This window comes from Notothenia coriiceps, unplaced genomic scaffold (genome assembly GCF_000735185.1).
Source record: "Notothenia coriiceps isolate Sejong01 unplaced genomic scaffold, NC01 NC01_scaffold00008977, whole genome shotgun sequence".
In the NCBI taxonomy this organism is placed as follows: domain Eukaryota; kingdom Metazoa; phylum Chordata; class Actinopteri; order Perciformes; family Nototheniidae; genus Notothenia; species Notothenia coriiceps.
Genome location: NW_011341678.1, coordinates 97,624 through 124,812, shown reverse-complemented (window position 1 = coordinate 124,812; position 27,189 = coordinate 97,624). Strand labels below are relative to the sequence as shown.

Below are 27,189 nucleotides of genomic sequence, written 5' to 3'. Positions count from 1 at the left end.
AGGCAGGCAGCTTTGCATGACATTCTTCTGGACGTGTTTCATTGTGGTGATAGTGAGGGTAGTCAATCGTTTTGTTGACAAGACAGTAGTGACGGCAATCTTGGTGACGTGTGTTGTTCTGCGAGACCAGAGATGTAGTTCATTGAGCGTTTCACACAAACAAATGTGTTACCTCACAGTTTTACGACACATTTTTATTTTTTTTACTTGCAAAATTATCTTTTAAATTGAAAAACATTATGTGTAATTCGTGGCACAATTCAAACGGGATCGAAAGATAATCTTTCTCTCTCCATTGACTTCAATACATAATCTTTTCGAAATAAGGTCCCATGGAGGTCCACCGGAAGGGGAGGGACTTCGCCACTCTATTGTGAAACTTCATAAAAATGATATGGGATATAATGGATTACTCTCGAAACTTATGACTGCCATATTATCAAACACTGTCACAATTTATCAAAACAGATTGTAAAGATTGCATTACCGTATGGCAGAGTAGCGAGGCCCTCTCCGTTAGAGTACGGGGTCGCCATCTTCTTGTTTGTCATCACTCTGGCTGTGGCATTATTCACCTGGACACCAAAAAAAAAAGGTCAGGAGCTTATTCAACCCAATTTAGCGGATAAACAAGCACTGAGGAATTTGTCAAAGGGATGTAGAATCCAATCACAATATAGTTTACATTTCCTTTAACTGAATGTATTCTGTGAGATATGAGGGAAATACTCGGCACATGATGATCAGCGTCTTCATATGGTGCTTTAGATGTGAGGTGTAATTATACTTGATTTTGTTTACTTATGACAGAGGTTAATTCTGTTGATGAGCAGCGATGGTATTTGATGCATGCACTTCTTTTAAAAAGGAGAAAGACATTGAAAACAAGGATCCTGGTGAGTAAATCAGGCAGTTTTGCACACAAACAATGCAACCATTGGCACACAGAACAAATCAAATATTTCATAACAAAAGCATTCAAAAAGAAATCCAAGAACATTGTATTGCTACCTTTAAAAAAGGAGGGAAAAGAAGGTGAATTAAGCTGCAGATTCATCAGTTGAACACAATGCAAAAACATCAAAGAGTTCATACACAAATTACACGCAGCCAATCAAGAGCGCATCACATCACCAGAGGTGAGCAAAAACTAGCCAATCAGCAAGCATCAGATGCAGCAAGAGACCAATCGAAAAAAGGTTGGCAGCCCTCCCAGTCCAATACACATCATACAGAAAAAGGAGGGGAGGGAGAGAACGACAGAGAAATATAGAGGGATGCAGGAGAAGGAGCCAGTCCACATGAAAAGACACAGAAAAACACATACATGATGTGGAGAAGAGAGAGAGTGAACAATCCATCCAAATGTGCAATTCTTCTAATGAACAAACAGAAACAACAAGATGCGATACACACATACAAAAGTACATCCGACCGTTTGCCTACATTTGATCTAACTGTACAAGAGCAACAATGGAGAAATGATAAATGGAGCAAGAACAAAGAGAGAGAAGACTAAATAAAGACAGAGAGAATGGGGGATGCAAATATCATTCCTCAAAAAAAAATCAAATCAAACCATGGTTGTGAAACACTGCCAGGCATTCCAGATCAGTGTTGCACACCAGAGAGACCTCGAACCACAGAACCACCAACACACACCATCCAGAACCAAACTGATCGAAAAGTAAAACAAGGACACCTCTTTAAAGGAATCGGAACAAATCTGCCGTGTCTTAATCAATTGCATTTATGTTTGCTTTGACGGGGTCTTCAAATGAATTCATAGCAGCTGTTTTCCTTTATTACAAAGGACTGAAATGCTTAAAAATGTACATATTACTAATGAAAAGAAGATTGGCTTAAGGTAAGCATCTTATATGGGGTGCAATATATTAATCTAGGTATATATCTTGAATTTGAATTTTAAGTCTTAACAGCCATACCTCTACAACTGTCTGCGGTCTACAAAGTGGTATAGAAAGTGATTATCAAGTACTACAGTACACCATGATATACAGACAACTAGTATCCTCTCTCGAGTAAAGCTAACATAGCACTCATGCTTCGGCATGCTGTCCCACTAAGGTGCAGAAATGCAGCTATTGGCTGACACATGACACAGAGAGATGACATAGTACTATATGGCGTCATACAGATGACGAGAAAGAGAGTAAACCATGCAGGATACAGCTCTGGAATTAAATGCTGAATGCAGTTAGAGAGGTGATTGGAATGAATGCATAAGAAGTGGTAGTCATAGTTGTTGCACTTGCAGATAGATGCAGTACATTCAGTTATACAAGTGGCCTTTATAATGCCATGCGATCAATGGCTAACCTCGTAATCGTTTCATTCACCACCTCCCCAATCAATCACAGGATTAGCCAATCAGCTTCTGTCAATCAATCAGGCTCCTATCAGTAAAGAGGGCCGTCATTTGGGTGTTGGGTGCTTTTTATAGATTTTTTTTGACGGATGTGTTGGGGGGGAGGGGTCATTCAAAGATGATGCCATGTGTACACAACTTACCGTTGCCAGGGAAACGGCGTGAGGACACGCGAGCAGTTACCGTGGAGACTGACAACAACAACAACATACAAAAATCATCAGGGAAATAGAGAAAATATATGTAAGAAAGAAATGATGAACCAAAAAAAAACATAAACAAAACGAGGTAATGAAAAGCAACCCCCACTTCTTGGTAGAGAGGAAGTAATGTAACAGGTCACGTGTCAACAGTCACCTACAAGTATCAGCCATTTGACAACGACCTAGCCTCTCACTACAAACACAGATCAAAAGTTGATAAAGGAGCAAACAAATGGAAACATAAAATATCAGAAATAAAAAAAATCTACCTTAGGAGGCAAGCTACCTGTCATTATTGCTCAGATTATATTCAAATAACTGACAAAATAGTTACTTAAAATCAAACTTCTCCAAACCTAACTTCATCACAGGACAGGGAAATGGACAGAGATATGGGGAGGGATGGACAGCAGAAATGCAGGTGGGGACACAGACTGGGAGACAGACGTACAGACTGGCCTGGTGAAAAAGAGTGGAGAGAGATGGAGGAGAACCAATAAAAAGAAAGGAAACAAAGACAGGAGAGGGAACGACTGCTATCTATTGCATTTTCTCTCCGCCCTCCATATTTTTAATCCTTCACCACCCACACAAAGACAGAGAGGAGTGCAAGACTTTCGAGATCATGCATGCAGAGGAGCTTTAGTGGCAAGTCAAAAAATAAAGCGTGAATTTAAGAGCCAGAGCAAATGGCATAAGCATGGTGTATCTGATCTCCAAGGCCATTTGCAACTGAAATCTGAACTCATGCTGACAAATAATAAAAGATGTCACAACAAAATGCACTTCTGTGATATCTGGTGTTCTTTTCAGCAGTGGTGGATGCAAGTGTGTGTGTAAACAAAACATTGTTTTTTACCATCCATCTTGCATGTCTGAAATTAAACAGCTTTTTTGAAGCATCAGAAATGACACCACACTTCTCAAGGCAGTCTCATTCCAACAAAAAAAAAAACTTCCCCCTGAATTGCTTCCCGTCATGCATCAGTCTGCTAACCGGTCATTCATTAAAAAAAGACTGCTACCCAGAGTCACCCGTGTGATGTTATCAGTGAAAAACTCCATGACGATATCTGACCTTATTATCCATCCATGCAACATAGAGTAGCCTCTCACAATCATCAGCAAGCATTTTTTTCAGAGGAAAAATAACTGAGAGGCTAATAACGCCCCCTTCCAATCATTAATAAACCAAAAGTGGCCACTCATCATGACCATGACAGAAGTGATGATGGTGATGGAAAAGGTGCAGGAGAAACAAAAAAAGAGAAAAGATCCTACATGCTGTTACAGAAGCGGATATCGACAGCGCCCGTGCTGTAGTGATTTCTTTCCGGCCATGCCTGTTGTGTAGCCACTCCACACAGCATGCTTTGCAAACCACACAGCTTTAAGATCAAGGTGCAATGGACAGCCCACAACATCAACAACAACGACAGCATAAACATCGACAGGAAGTGCCGTCAGAGAGATGTCTGTGTGCGTGGTGTGCGTGGCACCACTGCACCATGCTATAGTGAAGCCAGAGGGGTTAGAGTCAGACACATACAGCCACCCGGAAACCTTCTCTGGGGCAGAAACGACCAGAACAGACTCAGTCTAATTATCGGACATGAAGGGGGAAACTCCTGAAGAGGAGAAAATGGTCACCGTTTCAAAAAAAGGCAAGGGTGGTGAGTTACCTCGATTTTACGTCCTTCCACCAGCGTACCGTGAAGCTTCTCCCTGGCCCTCTCTGCATCTGCACTCGTCTCGAAAGTTACAAAACCAAAACCCTGTGGGCAGAGGAGACGAGGAGATGGAAAAAAGAAAAGAGGGGGAGAGCGAGAGGGGGTTGAAAATACACGTTAATCTTTCGCTGAGCTCATTTCTGTTAACAAGGTTTTTTTTCCTTCACATTTTAATAACTTCATACCTTGGATCCTCTTTCATTGAAAATGATCTCGACATCAAGGATTTTGCCGTATTGCTGTAAAAAAAAAAGGTGAGGAAGATTTAGAGGCTGAACAAGCACGTGAGTCTTGTACTGCTTCTTGCCACAGGGTGTCAGCACTGACCAACCACGATGAGCTGGCATTGAGCCAGCTTTGGCAGTCTTTTTTTTCTTCCATCATATCCTTCTTTCCTCTGCACCACATTTCAAAAACATTCCTCTTACAAAAAGCCTAACATAAGGCCAGATATTCACATCTGGCATATAAAATCGTTCTACAAGATGGCTTTCCAGGTAAAGGTTTAGTTTTTTATCCAAATATGAAAAAGAGGACAACTTTTAGCTGAAACTGACGGGAGAAAGACTTCTTTCATTTGAAAATCCTATTTGAGGACACAAAATAAAACTATAAAAATAGAAATCTGAAGACACAGTGCTGTTGTCACTGTATTGGTTATTTGAGTCGTTCTTTTTACTTACTAGAAGCTTTAATATAAAGCTACTTTTCTAGGTTATGTAATAATGCATATTGGTAAAAAGGGGGGATATTGCGGTCTACATACACCAAACATCTGCCGTAGGTCGGGGTCTCTGAAGCGGAAGGGGATGTTGGACACGTGGAGGCGTTTGGGCGACCCCTTGGCGTCTGTATCGTCCCCGATGCTCCCTCCACCTCCTGAGCCAACACCCGACTGACCGTCAATCTGGGAGGACCCATCTGACTGCTGGGAAGAATGGAAGAGGAATAATTTAATGTTTACACTCCAGCCTGCAACAAACAATTAATTTACTAATGATCTGCCAGTCATTCTCTCGATTCTTAGCATTGTGTGTATGCATTGTGCTATTGTAGTACTGGGTCTTTATTGTATATTGTGCACTCATTTAAAGTGTTTTTGTTTTTTTTTGTAGTCTTTTTAATTGTATGTTGTCCATTCTGAATGTTTTGATAGCTTTAATCTTCTCGTTGTACTTGTATAATAACAAATAAATGCTTCTAATCTTTGGGAAAAAAACAATCAGATTGGTGCGTCCAAGAGAATTTCTACTATTTTGTTATCTTTAGAACCTGATCCTTCACACTCTCGCTGCCCTTTCAAGGCAAAGCCCTGATGTGGGCTGCAGAGGAAGAGACTGGCACTCACTTGGACACTGAGGCTGGCAGCGTTGGCGGCACTGTTCACTGCTCCACCGAGTTCCACGGGGCCCTGGACGGCCCCCGCTGCATACAGGCTGCCCCCGTAATCCAGGGCCAGGCCGTTCTGGGGGGGCGGCGGTGGAGGTGGAGGGAAGGCAGAGAAAGGAGGGGGTACGAGGCCCTCCTGACCGCCAGCATTATCCTGAGCGCCCTGTTGGAAAAAGAAGAGAAGAGTGAGGAAGGAGTGAAAGCTAAAGTAGCCGGCTGGCTAACGTCCACAGTATCTTTTACAGAGAGCATCACTCGACCACACAGAGACCACTTTCCCATGAGCCTCAGTCTAAAAGTCACACAAGCGTGGATATTATATTTCCATTTCCCCACGTACGGGTGTGTAAATGCGTGCATGTATCCACACACCCCCCACCTATTAAATATTCACTGCAGCCACATCTATTATTGAGGGTCAGATGCCTCCATACTCAGTGTTCTACAATGGTGAGTGTCTAACGCCTGCACACACACTCACAAACGCCTCTGCTCACAAGCCACCTTTGACACGCTAACACCCACACACCTAAATGCTCACACAAAGACCAACTGTTAGTGAGGAAGCCTGCCCAAGTATCACTATTATTATATGACAGGGAACAACATCATTACCCCCAGAAAAGAAACATGTTACTTATATTCAAGTGCGTAGGAGAACAATACCGGCACCCACAAACACGACACAGGGATAACAACACACACACACACACACACACACATTCCTGGCTGTTGGCAGTGGGGCATAGATACCCTAAAATGGTAATAGTAGGAGAGTGAAGGGAGACAGCGGGGACAAGGGGCAAAAGGGGGGGGGATGGTAGGTGATGAGTGATGGAAGAAGCATGACCCTGTCTCTGATCCATGGCTGCAAAAGATACACAAACCTCCACTGTCTCTCAGATCCTTTTATAACTCGCTAACGCAGCACTAGATGGCAGATTAATTCAAGACAGTAGGGAGAACATCTTTTTTGTTGGTTTATTGACCAAGCATTATACAATATTCATAGCAAGACTAAGTATAAAGTCATGTTGCTCTGCTCTGGAGATTTGTGATTAAGGATGAATCATCATGCTAACATGGATTAAATCATACCATTTTACTTTAAGTAGTTAGCATGCTGGCATTTGATAAGCAAACTAAGCTAATTATCATACTCTTAAAAACAGCTGATGACGATGGGACAACGTATGGACACAGGACAATATTGAACTGATGATGGCATCAAGTGGAGAGTAGTTACAATTATTCCTGAATGTTTGTACAGACTTATATTAAATTCAGCTAGCATGGCTTTATAAAGTATGAAGAATTAGACCTTGAAGGGGATTCAAAAGTCCTGGGCATAATTGCATTTTGTCCCTGGTGTTTTTATCAGTTCAACCATTAATTAAAAAGGCCACTGGCAATCTGTCACAGTCTGACATTAAGATATATTAGAAAATAAAAAATAAAGAACTACAAAACTGAACAAATAATTCCTTTTAGAAAGCAGACGAAGGTAATCAAAAGACACAAAGTCAGATCATGAAAAACAACAGTTGCTTAACCAGTTGAGTTTAGATGCAAATAGAGGGAGGTTACATAAGCGAGTAGAATACAAAAAAAAGGCAAACAATGGCTTCTGTATATGACTATGCTCTTTCTGTCTTCAGGTTTCCCTCCAACTTTTAAGAGTCATAATTACTTGAACTGTTATCATTTTTTATTAGCAGCAGAACTAATTATGGTGGCACTAGGAACAGGTAATAATAACAATAGTTTATTAATAAAATAATTATTCAGCTTCTCTTTATACCACTAGAGAGATGCTTACTAGACATCTGCTTGATGTGTGTGTGTGTGTGTGTGTGTGTGTGTGTGTGTGTGTGTGTGTGATGCTGAAGCGATGCCCATCTGAGTTGCACAATAGATCTCTTTTCCTTTGGGAGAGTTAAAAGTGTGTTTGAGTGTGTGTCTGTGTGTACACGCCATCTGTCTCCCAGCTTTTGACCTTTCTCAGCGTCACACCTGTGACACGGTAGCCGGGCCCCTCGACTCAGCAACAAAGCGGCGATGCACACGGTCGACACGGATCACATCGATATTGTGACATGAGAGCAGCGACAGCAGAGCTGCACCGAGTTGACAGTGATAGGGACACTTTGTCGTGTAAATGACACAGGTACACATGTGTAATGCAACCAGGCTTTACGTATAGTGTTTCATATTTACAAATCAAAAATAAGTGACTTTACAGAAATAATCAGTTAACAGGTAGACATTAAAACATCATCTCATTAGTTGGGGTATGTTACATTACATATTAAATGTTTTTTTTGGTTTTTAGAAAATGCCACCCCCTGCCGTGCAGGTCAGGACCTCTATAACAAAAATGTGGCTCATGTGTATTTAACAAATTGTATAATGAACCCTGATTGATGCACTTAAGCTTTATAAAGACATTTATGTTAATTATTGTATTACTGTATATCCCCAAAGCACAATAATGTAAATATAAGTTATTACTAATCAGACCTCAATACTCAAGACTTTAAAAATAAAATTGCAAAATAACCACTTACTATGAAGCTAATAACCCATATTTAATTGTAATACAAAAGTGTTCAGACACAGATACATGTTTAAGACAGTAAAGACCTCTGCAACACTACAAATCTCTGGCACTAACATCACAAACATATTTAATATCTACTCTCTATTTCTACTCAAATAAATTCACCTAGTTAACCTGATGTCCATTTCACTTTTCCAAGCACATTTTCTGAGAAAACAGTGAATGCTTTGAGATACTCTGAACCTTTTATGACTGCAGCTCTGGCCTGATTTCAGCAGGATAACCACAACCAGCAATCCTGTTACCTCACTCCCTCCTCTCCCCGATAACGTACAGTAAATGTGTGTTCATCATGACTCTGCACTGCCATCCCACTCACTGCACACATCCTACCTAAACCGCTTCTGCTGCTCTCCTGCCAGGTGAAGAGTCTCCACCTCAGGATATGGAGAACATGGTTTCTATTCTGGCTGTGCCGAGCACTCGAGTCTCACAGCCGCCAGATTACTGACCGCAGAGTCCAAGTTAAACTGCATTCACATTTTGAAATAGCAGCTGTGTCCGCTCCTCTAAACCCTGCAGCTGTATGAACCTCTTCCAATCTTGTCCACAAGTATTTAGAATAAGAATTTGATACGTGATAACATCCCTCACATCCTTGCTTTCCTGTCTTAACCAAGTTTCAAGTGGCAGAATGACCGTTACACTTCTTCAGAAACATTTAGTCATTATAGTCACAGGCTCATTCTGCCCTGTAAATGTTTTAATATCATCATGCAAGTAAATACATATTTAGATCTGCGATATCGCAATCTCAGTCAGTCAGAAACTTAATTCAACGTGGGCATATTCTCCTGTCAACCATTCTTTTCATACCTTTTTCTTTCAATAGTAGTTAGAATTCTAGGCTCTAATTAATCTACAAAAGCTCAAAAATAGGCCAGAAAAGTGTTAATATGCAAAGGCATTTCTCTCTGTAACACTGTTACATCACTGATGGTAATAATGTGCACATGAGCTGAAATCCTCTGATGAGACATCCTGCATTCATTAGGTTTGAGAGTGAGAGAAAAAGAGAGCCGAGATGAGAAACATTAGTCAGTTTAGATCGGGCTTTAAACAGCAGGAGACATCAACACATTATGTGCTAAATGATACACTTCTTCAGAAACATTTAGACTTCTTCTTACATCTGCTCATCCTAGAATCATGCCAAGTTACCAGGTAAGAGCCCACTTACTTGCATGACAAACAGAAATAAGGAAACTAGACCTGCCCCTGTGTCACACTAGAAAGGGAAAGTTGATCACCCCGGTTGGGTCAAGTGGTGAAATGAACAAAGTAAAAAGAGGGCGATACACTTGGACTTTACCTACGTGTAGAGAGTTTTACCTTATTGCTGCAACATGTTAGCAAACAGCTTATTATAAAAATGAAAAACAAGACAAATGTGGATCTCTCCACCGCTTTTGTGCCTCCCCTGATGATGCATTTCATCTAGCAGATTAGGTAAAAAATAATATGCTTTTAATAATTTTGACAAAAGATCTTCTAAACCAGTGGTTTCCAACCTGGGGGGGGACGCCAAAGATCGCAGGGGGGGCGCCAGGCCTCAGATGATTTGAGGCCAAATATCATGATTTTTTAGTTTTATTACATATAATTGTAAAGCAATGCATGATTGTCACTAAAAGCCTTGTCTCTACATTACAATAAAAAAATAAAAAAAATTGATTAATTAAAATAAAAATTCAAGTTAGTAGCTATTAAAGGCATAAAAAGACAGACATGTATAATTCTTTTTTAATAGAAATGTTTCTTCTGCCCGTAAAGTGTCCAAACCAGGCTTTTCTGGATAAGCGCATTTTTAAAACATAGTCATTGTTCATGCCGGTTGCAGTATTATTTGTCACAGTTGCTCCGATCAGATTGGTCTCCTCCATTTTGTAGATTATTTACGACTTTTGAATCCACATAAACACATCGGAAAAATCCGGCTTACTTTGAGCATGTGTTTTAAACAGTTGAATCTCTTTGTGAATTGTTTTCATTTGCGCCGTCCTTTAATTGAATGAATTAATCCTGAGTCCAATAACCATCAAAGTCACTCAATGGTGCTCCTTAATTACGCTTTCATCCTCCTTTAACAAAATACTTCACATTCATCCAGTTTGTGACAGTAGTTGTAGCATTTTTGAGACTTTTAAACTTTAATTACCGCTGTTGCCCCCCCAAGAGTCATTTGGGGGGGCTCTTGGGAAAAAAGGTTGGGAACCCCTGTTCTAAACTAATGACATTATCACACTGCACACTAAACAAGTTTAACGAAGGCGGTGAACCTGATAAACATAACACCTTCTAAACATTAGCATATTAGCATGCTAATGTGAGCATTTTTCCAGTGCACTGCTATGCCTAATCATTCGTTTGTATTGTCCAATATCGTAGGGAAAATAGTTTTTTTGGTGATCCAAATGGTTGCTGCAGAGAATATTGTCTACAGACGAAGAGCAAAAACATTCTACCGCTTATCAAAAGAGTTGGGAAAACTACCATCCTCCTCTGCATTTACATTTTCATCGCAGCTCCCGTTGTTTTACTCGAGTCCCAGCATTGATGAGTCATGAGAAAATTCACTCATCTGCTGATGAGTCAGACTTGGACTTGACAAGTTGTGATTGAACCAAGACAGTATGATGGTGACTTGAATGTTTATTACTGCACACTTAGGACTTGAGGATTTCAAATCTTGGCTGTGATACTATATATTATCTCCACAGTCTATACCACTGAGCAGATTATATCCCTATCAATCAAAACATCCTCCTCATTAATGTCGTTGCTCACGCACAGAAACAGACTAAAGCCTAGCAGGGGAATGGACAACCCCGGCTGTTGCCGCTCCTTCTGCCAGACAAAAATAGAAGCAGGAATAGGAGCCAAAAACAACCTTGTATTTGTGTTCGACGACTGGCCTTTTCAGAGGAGATCCATTTTACCCGAATCTCAACAGCCCTCTCTCTTCCTGATACACCGTGTCAACAGCCCAGTATCTACAAAAATAGTGTGGCCTGCTTTTTTTCTCCACTCTCTCAGGAACACAAAGACGGAGGAGGGAGGGCAATCCTGCTCAATTTGAAGAAAAGTACTGCCCTGTAGACAGAAAAGGATTGGCTGTGCATTTGTGCCAGCACTCAGCTTTGTGTACATTTTGTTTGTGTACATGTCGTGTGCATATCAGCATGTGTGCGCGTTTGTGCTTCCGCTCCCCTGCCATTGGGGCGTTAAGGCATTAAGGGTTGTGTAAGTGTATGCGTTGGCCAGGCAAAGGCAGTGACTCAGAGCGGTGGCTTACTTTCGGGTCAGTTAGCAACAGCAAGTGTTTCTGAGGAGACATGTTATAAAATCGGCCCGTCTGCAGGAGTCTCACTACGCTACAAGGAGACGGGGAGGAGGAGAGGAACGTGGCTAAGAGCTAACTAGGACAACACCGGGTCATTACACATGAATAATGGCATTTCAGTAACTTACATTCTCGGGCCCGCAGCCATCAGTCTGTAGCCTAATTCAACAAACAAACTTGACTGTGGAAAATGTGATTCATGCTGTTAGCAGCAGCTCACATGTTGGCTCAATAATTGTATTAAATGGAGAAGCTGTGCTCAAGTCAGATATTGGTTTCCGACACCATGCCGATGCTACCCGAGCTGCAAACAGCTGGAGAAACATTTACGGCGTGTCTGTGGCATACCGATGAGCCAGGAGACACCCTCTTGTTAAATTATTCCATCCCACGTCAAAACCTCCTCCTCCTCCCCCTCTTGCTCTTCTTCTGCGCTCCTCTTGCTGCTGTTCTCCCTTTCCTCCCACTCTCTCTGCTGCGCTTCTTTACGCTTCATAAAATCCAGACGGGACCCTTGCATACGTCCCGCCCCCACTCATGTCAATCAAGCACATTTACTTCATAGCAACAAGATATCGCTGGAGCCTGGGCTCCTCCTCCCTCACTCTTCTCAATCTCCTTATAGGGTAACATGCCTGCTTGTCAAACAAACTCCTCCCAGTAAACACCCATCCTCCCCTTGTAGGGTGTCACATACGACCCCCCTTTCTCACACACCCTTTCTGGGAGACCCCACTTCAACATACATGTGCGCAGGGCGACACGCACGACTAGCCTCGTCATCCCTCCACAAGCTGTGTCAATGGCCCGCTGTGCTCCACTGCAGCATTTTATGAAAGTTAAACACTGCAAACAAAAGGATGATGACATTATTTGTCCACATTTATTTCTCATTAAAAGCAACGCGCCACCCCAAACAAACAAATGTGCAGGTGAACACACAAACTAGCAGGCGGACATGTGTTTACCAAACGTGCATACGCGTCTTTCAATACATTAGGTAAGACCATCAAACGAGTTAGTCTTGTTTGAGCTCAGGTAGGGCTCTGTACAAATAAACGCACTCGCCTGTTTGTCGTGTGTCGTTTAAAAATGCACACAAACCAGCCATAGGACGGTGTTGTCACTGTCAACCGCACAAGAGTCAGCGAGCGCATCCCTTATCTCTTTCAAAAGGTAGGTTCTTTTCAAATTCAGGCATATAACTCACTGCGAATGCTTTTGAAGTGATTAGAGATGCAAATAGCTTCTCAAAAAGCCATAGCCGCTCCTCTAACTCCAGGTTCGGGCAATTTCTTAGTCTTTTTTGTTCATTTTTAAAGAGGCATAGTTCAAAAGATTTTTACCTCACATGGCTCTCCCGACGACATTTTCCTCACTCCTAAAACCATTTAACAATCCCTACAAAATGTATGACTCATGCAAGTTGCCACGGCAACACAGCTCATTGGGATCACTTACCGACCATCATTGTTAACCCTGCAAAAAATCAATAACAAGATTTGTGGAGGGTGGGAGGGAGGTGCAGAAGGGTGGGTGAGGAAGGGGATGAAACCTCATGACCCGGTTACAGTTTATGAAAGCGTGGCAGTGTGTGTGTGTGTGTGTGTGTGTGTAGTCTTGCAGCAGGTAGGCATCTCTCCCTTGCCTTAGGGCACACGCTTAGGTGGGGCTTGCGAACATATTTCAGCTTTTGCACCCAATGTGCTACTTCAAGTCTCTTGCAGCAGCGAGGGCCAAATATATTAGCATACAGCCACACAATAAAAGGACTAATAATTTACTGCAGTCATGAGGGAACCACACACACACACACACACACACACACACACACACACACACACACACACACACACACATACACACCAACACACACACACACACACACACACACACACACACACACACACACACACACACACACACACACACACACACACACACACAACTGCAAAGTCAGCTCTCCAGTATGAAATTGCATGACAGCGAAAACTAGCTCTCTCCAGTTGACCCAATATTGTTGCTTTCAACTCCTCTCATTTGTCTACCTCTGCACAATTCCAGCTTCTTAATCCATGAGCAATTGCCTGAGGGGGTCCCATCACCTTAAAAATCAATTTTCTGTTCTCCCGCTCTCATTCTTTCACTCCTTTCCCAACCCATCCCCCTCTTCCAGGGGCTCTTAGAGGAAAACATTGAGATAACAGCTGCCAGGGCCCCAGGGAGAGCAATAGGAGGGAGAAAAGAGGTCAAACATTAAAGAGAGCAGGAATCCAAGGTACAGCGGAGCGAGAAGCACGCGCACAATCAACGATAGGCAGAAATGCACACACACAGATCCTGACTCACACCAAATGAAATGTAATGATATGAACGACACTTCACGCACCAGCTTTGCAGCCCACTGTGTGCTTCAGCTGCTGTGTGTTTGTGAAATGTGTGACACAGAAATTACAGTGAGGAGGTGTTGCGCTGAATAGAGGACATGCAGAAGAAAGATAGGAGGAGGAGAAAGAAAGAGAGAAAGAGTGAGTAAAAAGACAACTGTTTTCTGGGGACACCTGTCCCTTTCACTCACAGGGCTTGAGCGATGTGCAGAGACAGCTGCAGAGGCAATAAAGAAGAAAGACTTTTTACGTTGCTCACCCTCCCCCTTATTCCCTCACTGTTTCCACTCAGAAATATCTAAAGAGTTTACCGCAGAAACAGCATACTGCTACATCCAGCCGTACAGACTAACATGCTGTACTTTATGTATCTCCGGAGCATACATAATACATGGCAGAGCACAGTTTCTGGCAGTGGCAGCTCTAGATGTTCAGAGTGCGTGTGCTTCTAGCTCTGGGCAGGAGAACAGATGCCACAACAACAGCGTAGAATAACACGTCGCCACTCGTGCATTGCACCGTAGCAAATCATAATTGTAGAGATACGATCTCCAACGCTGTATCTCGCTGTCATCTACGCCTACTCCGCTAGTTTCTGTGTTTATGTCCCTCGTAGCAACTGGGTGCCGAACGAGAGTCTGAAATGCCCTGACCAGACCACTCTAGTGAAGCGGGTCAAGAAGAGTCCTCATCTGTTAGCAGTTAATTAACATTTCATGCTCAATGACAGCCCGCTCTGATGCCGTTCCATGCACAGTGGAGGCTCGGCAAAGAGATACAGCAGCAGACGCAGACGCACACACACGAAGAAAGGACGATAGGAAGAATATATGGAGATAAAGACTCACCGACAACACGGAAGGATAGTACAGTCCCATCATCGTATTCTGTGCAACAACTCAAACTGCTCCTCTCTCTCTCCTTTCCTCTTCTCACACTGCCTTGCTTTCCTCTCCCTCCCAGAGCCTGTGTCACCTCACCCGCTCAGTCTCTCTTGTCTGTCTCACAGATTCAAAATCTCCCTCTCTCTGCCCCCGCTCGCTCTGTCTGCCATGCCAACCCCCCTCCTCTTCCTCCTCCTCCTCCTGTGCTGGCCTCTGTCCCTGTCACTCTCCCTCGCTTGCTTTTACTTCTCCCTTTCTTCTCCTTTCCCCTCGTTATCTCTCTCTCTCTCTCTCGCTCGTTCGTTCGGTCTCCCACTCACTCTTTTCTTTCTCTCTCTCTCTCCCACTCGCTCCTTCCTTTCCCTCTATACCCTGCCTTGTGTTTTGCTGCTGTGCCCTTGCCTGCTCATCTCTTCTGTCTCTTCTCCAGCCCTTTCCTCTCCTCCTCCTCTTTCACCCAGATAGCCTGACGCCTCCCCCTCCCACTTCTCTGCCTCTGTCACACCTGCAAACTTTCCCCTCCCATTTGTTTCCCTCTCATGGCGCAGTTCCTCCCTCCCCCTCGCTCTCTCTCTTTCTTCTTCTGTTCTCTTTCTACATGTAGGTGAGTTAACTGGGGCTGCTGGCACCACTGGGAGAGGAAGAGAAGCCTCTCCTCTCTCTCTCTCTCCCCTTTTAGAGATGCTCGTTGTTACATAAATGTTCCCACAATTTACATGTTTGTTTCTTGTTTGAATAAGCGCCCAAGTAATTTTTCCGTAAAAGTCACGACTGCACTCTAAATAGATTAATACAGAAACGTTTCCATAACAAATTACAACACAGCTGAAGTCTGAATACAGTCACAGTAATAATGCAGCTTATAGTTGAAGTGAAGGCAGGTTTTTCTTGTATGCAAGACATTATGAGAAGGTCAACCTGGGACAACAGTTGTTTTTCTACCAAGTTGGGACATGCAGTCCCCCTCCTCCCTCTTCTTGATGCCCCATAGGTTTTTATATTTTGTCTTCTTATCTCTTGCCCTTTGCGGACCATTTCAAGTAGAAAGAAGTTGATCATCCTTAAAGAAGGACTAATCAATATTGTTTGCATTACCAAAGGGCTTTGTAAAGCTGGATCAATTCCTCAAACGGTGCATTTTAGCCTATTTCAGCTCATTGTTCTGGTTCGACAGCTTTACTCTTTTGTTTCACACTGACCACTTCCACCAATATGTTTCAAGCCGCACAAAACATCTGTTTTCAGCCAAAAAGCACAAAACCTGTACCCTACCTGGCCTGCAAAACCACGGATACACTAGGTTAGCGACTAGCTGGAGAACATAGGGTGGAAGAGGCTTCAAATGCATTTAGCAGCTAAAGAGCCAGATATCTTTCTCAGACATATTTAAATACGGGTATATCAACCACTGTGACTGGAATAACTGCCCAAGGCATGTTCCCCAACATAAATTCAACAAAAGAACGACGTGTGTATCAAAGCCAAACAAACTGTGGGACGAGAGGATGCATCATGTCCCATCCTTTTTAATAAAGCAGTCAACAATGTCCTCCAACAAGGTAATACGTTACTCATACAAAACAGCACGGCATCCAACAGATGCACGCATTTTTTCCTGTGTATCCCTTATGCATGGAAAGGCAATTTAAATCTTGCACGGGAAAGGCAGACTCACCGAGTAGCAATGAAAACCACAGCGAGAGCATATTAAATAATGAAAATAATTACATTTTATTACGAAATGTTGGATATAATGGAGTTTGATACAAGATTTAAATATACAGAGAAAGTAAACATGACTCCTTTTTGGATTTAGATTCTTCACTGTCAACCCACATGTCCTTCATTATTGTGATGTAGGGAAACAATTACTGGTAATTTTATTTTTGGAAATATCTGCTGATTCAATTAAAGCAATAATTGTTTATCATCATCACGGGGCCAAACATGACGACAAAAAAAAAATGGTTTAACTTAAAGTCTAAATGCCCAAACTAATTAGTTTACAAAGTTATATCAATTAGGAAATCCTCTTCTTTGAGAGTCTGGATTCAAATCATGAAATTGTTTCACTACTCAGCATAAAAAATGACTGATATTATCAAAATAGTTGCCAATATTGTTTCTTTTGCGAGGGTTTTCAATGGTAAAACAGGGTTTAACCTCTGTCAAGGCGATGAAAATGCTAGTCATCTTAATAATTGTATCTTAAAACAAAAGAAGCTAGATACGTTCTATATGTCATGTCTGAAAAGTGTTCGCCCCTCTCTGCACATATCAGGCTGCTGCTGCTCTCCAGGCTCTTCCTTTCAGGAGCCTTTGATCACATCATCCTCACACCGCTGTTGACAGTTTAGCACCTCTGCGTTGTGGGAGCCTCCAACGGCTCGCATTGTTTTTTTTTCCTCTGACTTTTTTCCCTAGCTAGAGGACAGTTCATACTTCCGAGTCCCTTAAGCAACTCCTGACTGACCTCTTTACATCCTAATGTGAGATTGCTCGCGCGCCGCAACACTACTTTGAATATTATTATTATTAGCAAGGAAACGGATCAAAGATGTATCATCTTCCATTGAAATGAAAACTGGCTAATTGGCTTCCAGGCTTCCGCTAAAACAGACTGCCAAGAAATCAATCTCTGAAACTGAAGCAAATAAGAGCGTACAAGCAAAGGCTTAAGACAGATAGAGTGCAGATAAGCAGCCAGAGGTTTTTTGGGTATCACAGAGAGCGAGGGATGAAGAGATTATGGGCAGAGCATGAGAGGATGAAGGGAGGATGATCTAAGGATTAACCACATAAACTGAACAGTCTAATAACACAATCAGTAGACTAATACAAACACTAGTAAACAGATTGTTGCCGTGCACACATACTTAATAGGCTTTCATATGGGTGTTAATTGGTATTAATTTGCGGAGTGAAAAACTAGAATATCTCTGGTTAAATGGCAAAAATTGAAAAGATAAAAAATGATTAATATCAGTACTTCTTGTTTGGAGTAGAAAGGAAAGTTGGACTAGGGGAGTAAAGGGTGTGGAGGAATGTCTTCTTCTACATGACTGATTAATTATAATCTACACCCCCCCCCCCTGACCTTTTGGCTTAGGGATCTTCATTGAGCCTTAATAATGTTTTATGAATGGTAAAGAATTATCAGAAAACTGGATGGAGGAATTTAAGAAAAACATGAAGTTTGAGATGAACTGCCTCCTTACCTGACTAAGAGATGGGTAGCCATGGTAGCCAAGGGTCAAAGGGTCGTTGTTCTGAAAGACAGGAGAGCAGATTTTTGGACACATGGTCAGTCATTTGCAAAGCAATAAATCCCTTTGAAGTAATTTTTTTCTATTATTAGTCAGGAATGCCATTTCATTCTCTCCCACACATCTTTATTCCTTCACACATTTTTATTTGACTTTACAGCGCTGTGGCGTGACTGACTCCTAATCAAATTAACTCGCCCGGTGACACACTCCTGCCATCTCCTCCAGAGTTTTCCACCCAGCGGAGCTTTTGTCTGCCTGCAAAGACGTGATAACGGGGGCGAGTGAGATCAGGCGAGCAGAAGATGAAAGACGAGCAGAAAGAAAGAGCTTTCACCACGGCTCTTAAATCATAAATAGGTCAGGAGTGTCGGCGAGCATGAAGCCCGTTGGTGTGAAACGGCATCATGAGCACTGACGCAATCCCCGACACATTCCTCTCAGTGTTCTGGCTGTGTAAAGCAAAGACGGACACATCTGACATCTGGTGAGTAATTATAGTTTAACATGGTACGTTACCCTAAAAAATCTATTTGTTTGGAAGCAAACATTTTACAGAAATCATGTCCCTATTACAGGAAGATAGTTGTAACTCTCTTTTATTGTACTCATAACACTGTGTTCTAGCTTTTATGCTAATATATTCCATTAAAAAAGGGAGCTTTACGCAGCAATTACAGCACACTTTGAAGGAGGAAAACAGATTTGCCTGTCTCTGGATTCATATCACTAGATTAGAAAACAACTCAGCTCCTCCCTCCTTTCTCTCTCCTCCCCCCCCCCTCATCTGCTCTATCCTCAGGGGGAACATTTGCTCTGCACACTTTAAAGCTTCAGTTCGCCTGATTAATACTGTAGCCATCCAACTTTGGACCCCATAGGGCCTTTTCGTTAAAGCAAAGAACAATGTTTCCAAATGTACCGGGCTTGGTCGGGGAGGGGAGGAGAAGGAAGTATCTTCCCGGTCGAAAAAAAGCAGTTTGTGTGAGTCTATCTCAGAGCCAAAAATGTACTTAGTGAACTGGCTTTGGAAGGCAGAAGCTCTAAATAATGTATTACCTCTTAGAGGCTTGAATAACATGAATAAAGTATTGTACAGTGAGTCCAAACTCTAAACACAACACACAGGAGGTATGGAGGAGGATGGAATCCAAACCAAAAAAATTAGAGACAAAAAGAGGCTTATGGGGCAGTAAGCTACACCGAGGTAGAGGGGCAACACATCTGGAAATCATACTCCGAGAGGCTGAATGAGGAACCAGAGATGGAAATACAATGGGAAATGGACAGCAAAGGGGGAAAAGAGACAGAGGGAGCAAAGACAATGACTCATACATGAGCGGAGTCATGTGCTTGATTTCCTCAAGGAACTGGGAGGAATGAGAGAGGGAGGGCTGCTCAAGTCGAGTGTGTCTCCCTCTCAGCACCGCAGTCACCATCACAGTACATGAGAGGCAAGAAGACTTGGTACGATAGTTAATCATGCTTTATGTTGTCGATGATGACGAATGGAACACAGCTTATTCTTGTCTGTGGGTGGTGATGGTGTTTTAGGGGGTTGGGTGGCTAAAACAAGAGAATGGACAGCAGGGGAAGACCGGCTGAGCAATCAGGAGAAAGTAACAAAATGACTTGAAGTCAACAGATGGCGTGGAGGGGGAGGGAAGGCGAGCTCAGGGGGGGGAGGGAACAGGGCCGACCCTGTGATAATAAAAATCGGAGGACAAGCGATGTACAAAAAGCGCAGAGCAACTTTCTCCTTCAAACTATCTTACAATACAATTCATTTTAGACAAACCCATTGCACTCTTCTCCAAAAACCACAGGTGGTGAAAGGTGTTTGTGTGCGATTGTTTTGCGAATGTGTGTGGGGTCTAATTTAGTCACAAGACTCGTATCTATTCCTATCGTGCCTTGGGACTGCTGTTCTTTTGAAGAGGAGTGGAAGAGGAACTACATTTCACTGCTCTGAGAGTCATCCTACCTAACTGCGAGGCAGGGCACTCCACACACTCAGGAGGATGTGAATCCATTTCATCCACAGAGCACTTATGTGCTAAGCCTCCAAACAGTCGGCCGATGATCTGAAGTTTATTTCCCTTCAATGTACTTCACATCCCTCTGACTTTCCACAGTAAACCTACACATGCTTTTTCAGCACGGTGTTGGCTGCAGGCAAAGAGGATCTTTGAGGCAGGCTTGATGGTTGTGCCACAATGATCACCATATAGCAGTATCGTCTGGCGCATCACATGCAACGGAATCTACTGGTGTTCACTGCGCTGATCTGCATGTTAAGATAAAGCTATTTTTATCGCCCAATTTATTTCAGACCTGATTGGAGAAGATTAGTATTTGCATGTAATTATCTACTGCACAACATAATTGCCTATTATGATCACACTCCATGATTATTCCATAACAATAACATTTGAGTCTGAAACTGGACTTTTTGGGACCATGGTGATGACATAAAAAAAATGTCTGCTGCGTACTTTTATATTTCATCTGGTGTTTATTACATTACTGTTTGAAATTAGATACTGATATCAGTCTGACACTGACTCAAATGGGTGGATGAGGTATAAGCAATGTGGTATTGGATTTCAATATTTTTATAAATAACAATTTAGACATTTATACCTTATCGTTCCATGTTGCTTTACAAACTTCGGAAAGCCGTGTTGAAACCACACTTGTTTCCTTATTACAAAATAATTATCCCAGTCGCTTGCACACAGTGCTGTACACATTTTGTTTTAATTAATTTAATAATGGTATTATTATTATTATTATTATATATAATGGCCGATCAGTGAATCCCTAATTTGATGAGCACAGGGCTCCAAAAGTGCAGTCAAACTGTGTAATAAATAATTCACATATTTCTACCGAATCTGAAGCACTTTATCAATTATGTACTACTACTAATAATTATTCTTAGTATTTCTTGGTTAACCAGTTAATTGTCAAAACATTTCAGAACACAAGATAATTTCAAGATCAAATAAAAAAAAACATTTCTGATTTACCAGTCATGTTTGTTAAACAACAGTACATTTTCACATTATATAAAAAAGGGGCTGGAAAAAGCTGATTAGTCATTTAAAGAATTATAATAATTAAACAACTAGTGAATTAGCAACATGGGTGAAGATTGATTTCACTGATTTTCATTAACTCATTATGTTTATGGTCTATGATTATTAAATGATATATTGATATCATTTTAATCCCTGCTCCTTTTCGCTCAATGGTGTTTTGGTAGTCATGTTTTGTGGCAATTATTGTATATTTGGTTTTGCGTACCATGAGCGGGACAAATAAAAATGAAATGAAATATTTCAATCTGTCAGAAAATATTTATTTGTAAAGTATATGGATCAGCCAAATATATATTGTTGTTGTCGAACAAAAGATCATAAGAGATAAAGCATGGATGAAGCATTAGATCTAAATGAACATGATTAACTATAAGCATACAAACAACATCATAATCATCACTGTAGGGTAACAAATCACTTAACTACAATTGACATGTGAGGATGGCTACACCTAAAGCACATCCAATCTGTCCCCAAGCAGGACTCTCTCAAACATAATCCATTCAACAGACCTCTGCTGTCAGTTTATCACAGCAAAACCGGGTCCAGAAAAACTAAATAAATATTCTCAGCTCTGAACAAGAGTTCATTTTTCTTGCTGACGTTTCCCTGCTATTTCAGTGCCGTAGCGGAGATGAAAGTGCAGAGGGTGATCCACCAACATTAATGTCCGTATCAAGTCATTTGTCCTTGCCGCTGTCACCCCAGGCAAGACCTTATTAGGTTAGAGAGAGCCCCGGTTCCTACGCAGTGACAACAAAACATGAGCCACTCAGCAGTAAAGCAGATGGATATTCAAGCGGACAACCTACTCTCAACATTTCCCCAAACCGACTCGGGATGAAGATGCAGTGTTGTTATGAAACCCCTGCCATCCGGTAAACGCAGGACTTCCCCAGTGCAGCACTGGAATGCATAACGGCCTGAAAATGTTTTTATTTTTTTAATTATTGGCAGCACTGTGGCTGGTGGTCTGTGCAGTAGATAGCTTAATATTAATTTAAAACCTATACTATTGGACGGGCACAGTGTCCATGGCAGGAGGTCAGCACAGCAGCTAATTTCTATGAGCAGCCATGAACATTTGAACTCGTACTGTTGACTGCACTTAGTGATCTTTATTCGTCCGTGTTAGCTGAGCATTCAGTCATCCACTGCATGCTGCAATGATTTATATATGCACTGCTGCTCTGCGAAAACTTTGCAGATTTGACTCGACAGAGCATTTCCACCCCCGCTTTGTGTTGACATCATGCCCCTAATGAGAAAAACAGCAGCGTCAACAACAGAATGGGAAAGATCCCATTATTGGACAGCAGTGGTAGAAATGGTTTTTATCACAAGTCAGAGTTCAACTTGTGCCGTGATGCTGTTATTACATTTAAAATGGAATAAGGATGGAGGAAAGTAGACAAGGTACTTTATGAGTGCCAGGAAACGGTTTGCTGTAACATTTTCCATCTTTTTATGCCCCTCTGAAGATTAGCTTTACAGAAGAGCTAGTGTGCATTTTAACAGATGCCTCTTTGAAAGCTGAGTGCTGCGATTTAAAAAGTAGGAAAATGTAACGTCACTCAACCCAATTTGCTTCTTGAGGAGTCAGCATTCTATGGGGTATACAAATATATCAAAGTGTTTAACTTTATATACACAAACTGGTATATTTAAAAAAAAAAACTCTAAGCTGAGCTAACAAAGTGAATATAAGTCTTTAGATGAAGCAGAACATTTGTCACAACTGACAAGTATATTCATCATATTGTATCAATTAAATCAATTGATCATTTAATCTATACATTGTCAATTACAGTTTCCCTGAGGTGGCATCTTTTTGATAAATCATCAATAACACTTCAGAGAAAACACACATCACAATAACCTTTAAGTTTAATGTGATGTCTTAAAATGTCTTATTTTGTCCGAAGAGAGGTCAACATATTTATTTTAATGATAGTTAAATAATAACAAAAAAAACAGGATATTTTCACATTTGATAAGCTGCAAACAGCGCATTTTTGGTCCTTCCACTTATAAATTAAGTTTAATTATATAAGTAAAAAAAAAAAAAAAATCTTTATCTACATCATACCAATAGGTTTGAATTTTTGCATGTGTGTTGTATAAACCTGTTTGCCTTAGATAAGGATCACAGGATCAGTGTGGTTATAATGCCCCCTCCAGTATGAGATGTGATCCCATTAGCTGGAAACAAAGCCTCTTTACTGCCAGTGATAGGGTAAATCTGTTCCTGCACCAACTGAGAGAGGGGGAGGAAGGGAGGGAGGGAGGGGGGCATCTCTCCCACTTTTATTTCCGGACTGTCCAGCCAGCTCACATTCAATACATTTTCGGGGCTGAAGCTATTGATCTGCACATCTCTCTACCCACACACAAACAAGCACACACTCTCTTCCACTCACATCTGTTTCTAAGTGCATTACGTTCCTAAGCCTGTCTGTCAGCACTCACCAACAGCAAAAGGATGTAAAGCAAGCTATTTAGTTTTCCACACAGAGGCAAACAGGCCACTTCACCTCCATTACTAGCGCTTTCAATGGCAAAGAAATAGCTTTCCATTTTCCAATAGAGTGCCTCACCCTACATAATACACCTTAATGATGTCCAGGACATCCTCCTGCAGCGCTCTATTAAGAAATATTTCCCCATTGTTGGGCTTCAAAGGGAGAAAACCTGCAAATAGATTTGACTGACATTGCAAGAAAATAGGTTAAGAGAGTCGTTCACTTTTGCTGATTCAAGCACAGACCAAGAGGCAAAACAGTGCAGCAGTGTTGTTGGTAAAAGCAGGGTTCTGAGATTCAAGGTAATTAGGTTGATTAGGTTTGGGCTGTTTGCCCCCTAATACAACTGGAGGCCTACTTCAAGTAGCCCCTCCTGTCCACTCCCCTTCCTCAAAGATCACACAAGCAAACACTGACATCAATTTACATTTTAAACCAAATGTTGTCCCACCATGATGCCACATGGCAGAGGGTTCTTTGCATAATGAAAAGGTCACGTTTGTTTACATTCTCCACCCTCAGCAGAGACTGCCTGGGCTGTACTTATAGTTGCACAGAAAGGCAGCTCTTTGGGGAGTTAAAGCAACAATGTAATGTAACAAATTGATACACATTGGACTATTGGACTTGCTATTAGGTAACAAGTTATTTAGTAGCCTACGCACATAAAAAAACCTTTTAAAAAGAGATGCTGGATTAGCCTGGATATAAAACAATCAGATTGGCATGGTGTATTACAAGATATAAATTGTGCAAAGGCACTGTACAATCTTCTAAAATTGGATTGCAATATAGAAGCTACAATGCTATTTTGTAGCTAAACAGCCCAGTGAGCACCATTGATTAAATGCTTAATATTGCAACTCCCTTGTCAAATTGAATTATCAGCATGTAGTCATGTACAGAGAAATGTGGTGGTATGTCCTGTAGTGCTGCTAATGGACTGTCAATGGTGGCCTTTCTGCTGCAACTGTATCTGCAAATATGAATTCGACATGAACAGATTACAACCTAAACAGAGGAAATAGACCTTCACTTTAAAATACCCCAAGAGATCATTACACCACGCGTGTCATTAGCCCTAGCAATCGTGGCTGCATTTACTGTATTTGGAAAAAGAGTATCCTGCTCACCTGGCCAATCTCGCCGATCCCTCCCGAACCGTCGATCCGGGGACGCTTGCACTCCGCCCCGGTAGAGTCCACCAGAGCAGCCGCTGTCAGTCCGTCGGGCTCCGGGTCTCCGCGCTTCATGCCCCGGACAACCGCAGCAGGCCCGCCCACGTTAGGGTGCACCCCGGCCATGGGGTCCAGCTCTCTATCCCGGTCCATGAGACCCCGGGATACAGGCAGCATGATGGATGCAACGTCGGTAGACATTAACATTTAAAAATCTTATTTTGTCCCCTGTCTTTTGCTAAACTGGGGGTGAAATAGACTGCCTAATCCTGTGCACCTTTGTGCTTAAAGTCAGTCTGTGGACGGTGTTCCACTGCAGATAAAATGGTCCAATAATTCTGCAAATGAGCCTCTACTGTATTCTCTACTGGGCCTTTGTACCCCCTGAAGAGTTGAACTGTTTTGTCTCTCTGGTTTAACAATGTAATCTATCCACCGCGTTTGTTTAAAAAAACAAAAAGCTCGTAAACGCAGTTTTTACCTTACTGCAATACAGTGTCTCAATCCAAACATGTCCCCCTAAAATACCAGCAGCTTTGTATCCCGTTTGCTGACCGTGTATGCAGGGCTGCCTAAGAGGCCTACGTTATTTCAGATCATAACACGCCAATTAAATAAACACGGATTAAAACAATGGCTCGTGAGCATAACCTACCGCCCAATTTCCATTTGGCCTCGTCTTGTTTCTCTACGAGGAGCCGTCTGTTTTTTTAAGAGCACAACATCAACATCATACGGCAACCTCAAGACGAAAGAAATCTCAACATGTCTTCGCTGTCGCCTTTTTCCTCCCCGTCTATTAGCCACAGACTTGCACCAAAGAGCAGAGGTTCACTGAAAGTCAATCCGCGTCAGGAGCTCTCTCTTCCCCCCATGTTAGTCCGCAAGTCTGCGTGAAAAGGAGATACGATTTCAACCCCAAAAAAACAACAACCAAACCGACGGTGGTGTTGCGGTGTTTCCTTCCTCTCTCTCGTTCTCGCCTATAATTTTCTTTCCTCTCTCCGTTTTCCCGGTGTGATCTTGTAGCGTGTGTGTTACAGAAAGGAAATTGTCCTCCCTCCTCCCCTCTTGGTTTAGTCCTTCCCCTCCTCCTATCTTCCGCTCTCCCTTTGAACGCTGAGCCAGGCAGCCATGCAGCCTGCAGAATACACGCAGTGTGCCGCAGTGCTTCCATACATTTCACCGAGGGGAGGTGTGTGTGTGTGTGTGTGTGTGTGTGTGTGTTGTGTGTGTTGTAACTTGTGTGTGTGTGTGTGTGTGTGGTGTGTGTGTGTTGTGTGTGTGTTGTGNGGGGGGGGGGTCTTATGGCAGTGAGACGACCACGCTGTCACAGTATAAACCTAAGCCTTTAAATCATGTGTTCATTTCGCTATTGTTTTTTACCGGTACATCATTTCCAACATCTTAATGAGGCCGTTTTTACACACAAAAAACGTGTTTATCGGTGGTCACATTACATGGCAGAACAACAGTCTGGTCTTATCAAGTCCAGCTCTAGAAGATTTCATTCCTAACTCATTACACAACCAATAGGCCAAGGTCTCCACACTAGCACAGCTGTGAGTCATGCAGCATGGAGTACCTGGCTTGTTCCTCTGGCATTTTTATTGCTTGGATGACACCCAGTGGTCAAAGGCTACCATGAGAAGCAAATACTTCAAAGGCAATTTGCTGTAGCAAATTATAGGCCTAATACAAGCAAAATATGATTTCAAAAGTCTCCCATTTGACTTGCAGGGCGTGAGAGTGGTTAGCCTCCCCTGACTACACCACCAATCTCATGCTGAACATGCCAAGGTGCCAGTATGCGTGTTCATGCTCACATTCAGGCACAAAATGCTCAACCGCTGGGTATAAAGAAAGTCTACACATTGTCTGCTCCAAATAAATACTTTATTTGTCTCTCTCTAGTTCCTCTTGCCTGAGAAAGATCTTGTAGATGGAAATGTCACCCTGAAAAGAGAAATAAACAATTGATATGCACATTGTGCAGCCTCCTTTGCGTGTGCCCTTACATAGTTACCATATACAACCTTTATGAAAGAGGAAAATACATGCTCTTTCTGGGTTAGCAGAAAGATCACTCACATTTTGTTACATAGGAAGTTAAAGCCAGGAGATCATCTGCTAAGCTTTGCATGAAGACTGGGAGTGAGGGGAAACAGCTATTT

General features: G+C 42.1%; 1 protein-coding gene across 1 annotated transcript; it reads right to left on the bottom strand.

Moving 5' to 3' along the window:
• Positions 1–449: 449 nt before the first annotated feature.
• LOC104944982 (RNA binding protein fox-1 homolog 2-like) lies at positions 450–26,070 on the bottom strand. The gene is made up of 7 exons (XM_010770596.1): positions 24,971–26,070; positions 18,164–18,214; positions 5,671–5,874; positions 5,089–5,250; positions 4,508–4,561; positions 4,275–4,367; positions 450–575 (listed from the first exon to the last, which is right to left on the bottom strand). The coding sequence occupies exons 1-7, from the start codon at positions 25,220–25,222 to the stop codon at positions 450–452; spliced, it is 942 nt and encodes a 313-aa protein (XP_010768898.1). The 5' UTR covers positions 25,223–26,070.
• Between the last annotated feature and the right edge of the window lie 1,119 nt (positions 26,071–27,189).

Bases quoted from the DNA above. Each gene is read 5' to 3' on its own strand.
- LOC104944982 (XM_010770596.1), bottom strand. From the start codon at position 25,222: ATGTTAATGTCTACCGACGTTGCATCCATCATGCTGCCTGTATCCCGG. The intron at 5,251-5,670 runs GTGAGTGCCAGT...CATTCTTCCCAG, and splicing joins CTGCCAGCCTCAGTGTCCAA to CAGTCAGATGGGTCCTCCCA. The intron at 4,368-4,507 runs GTATGAAGTTAT...CTCTGCCCACAG, and splicing joins TCAATGAAAGAGGATCCAAG to GGTTTTGGTTTTGTAACTTT.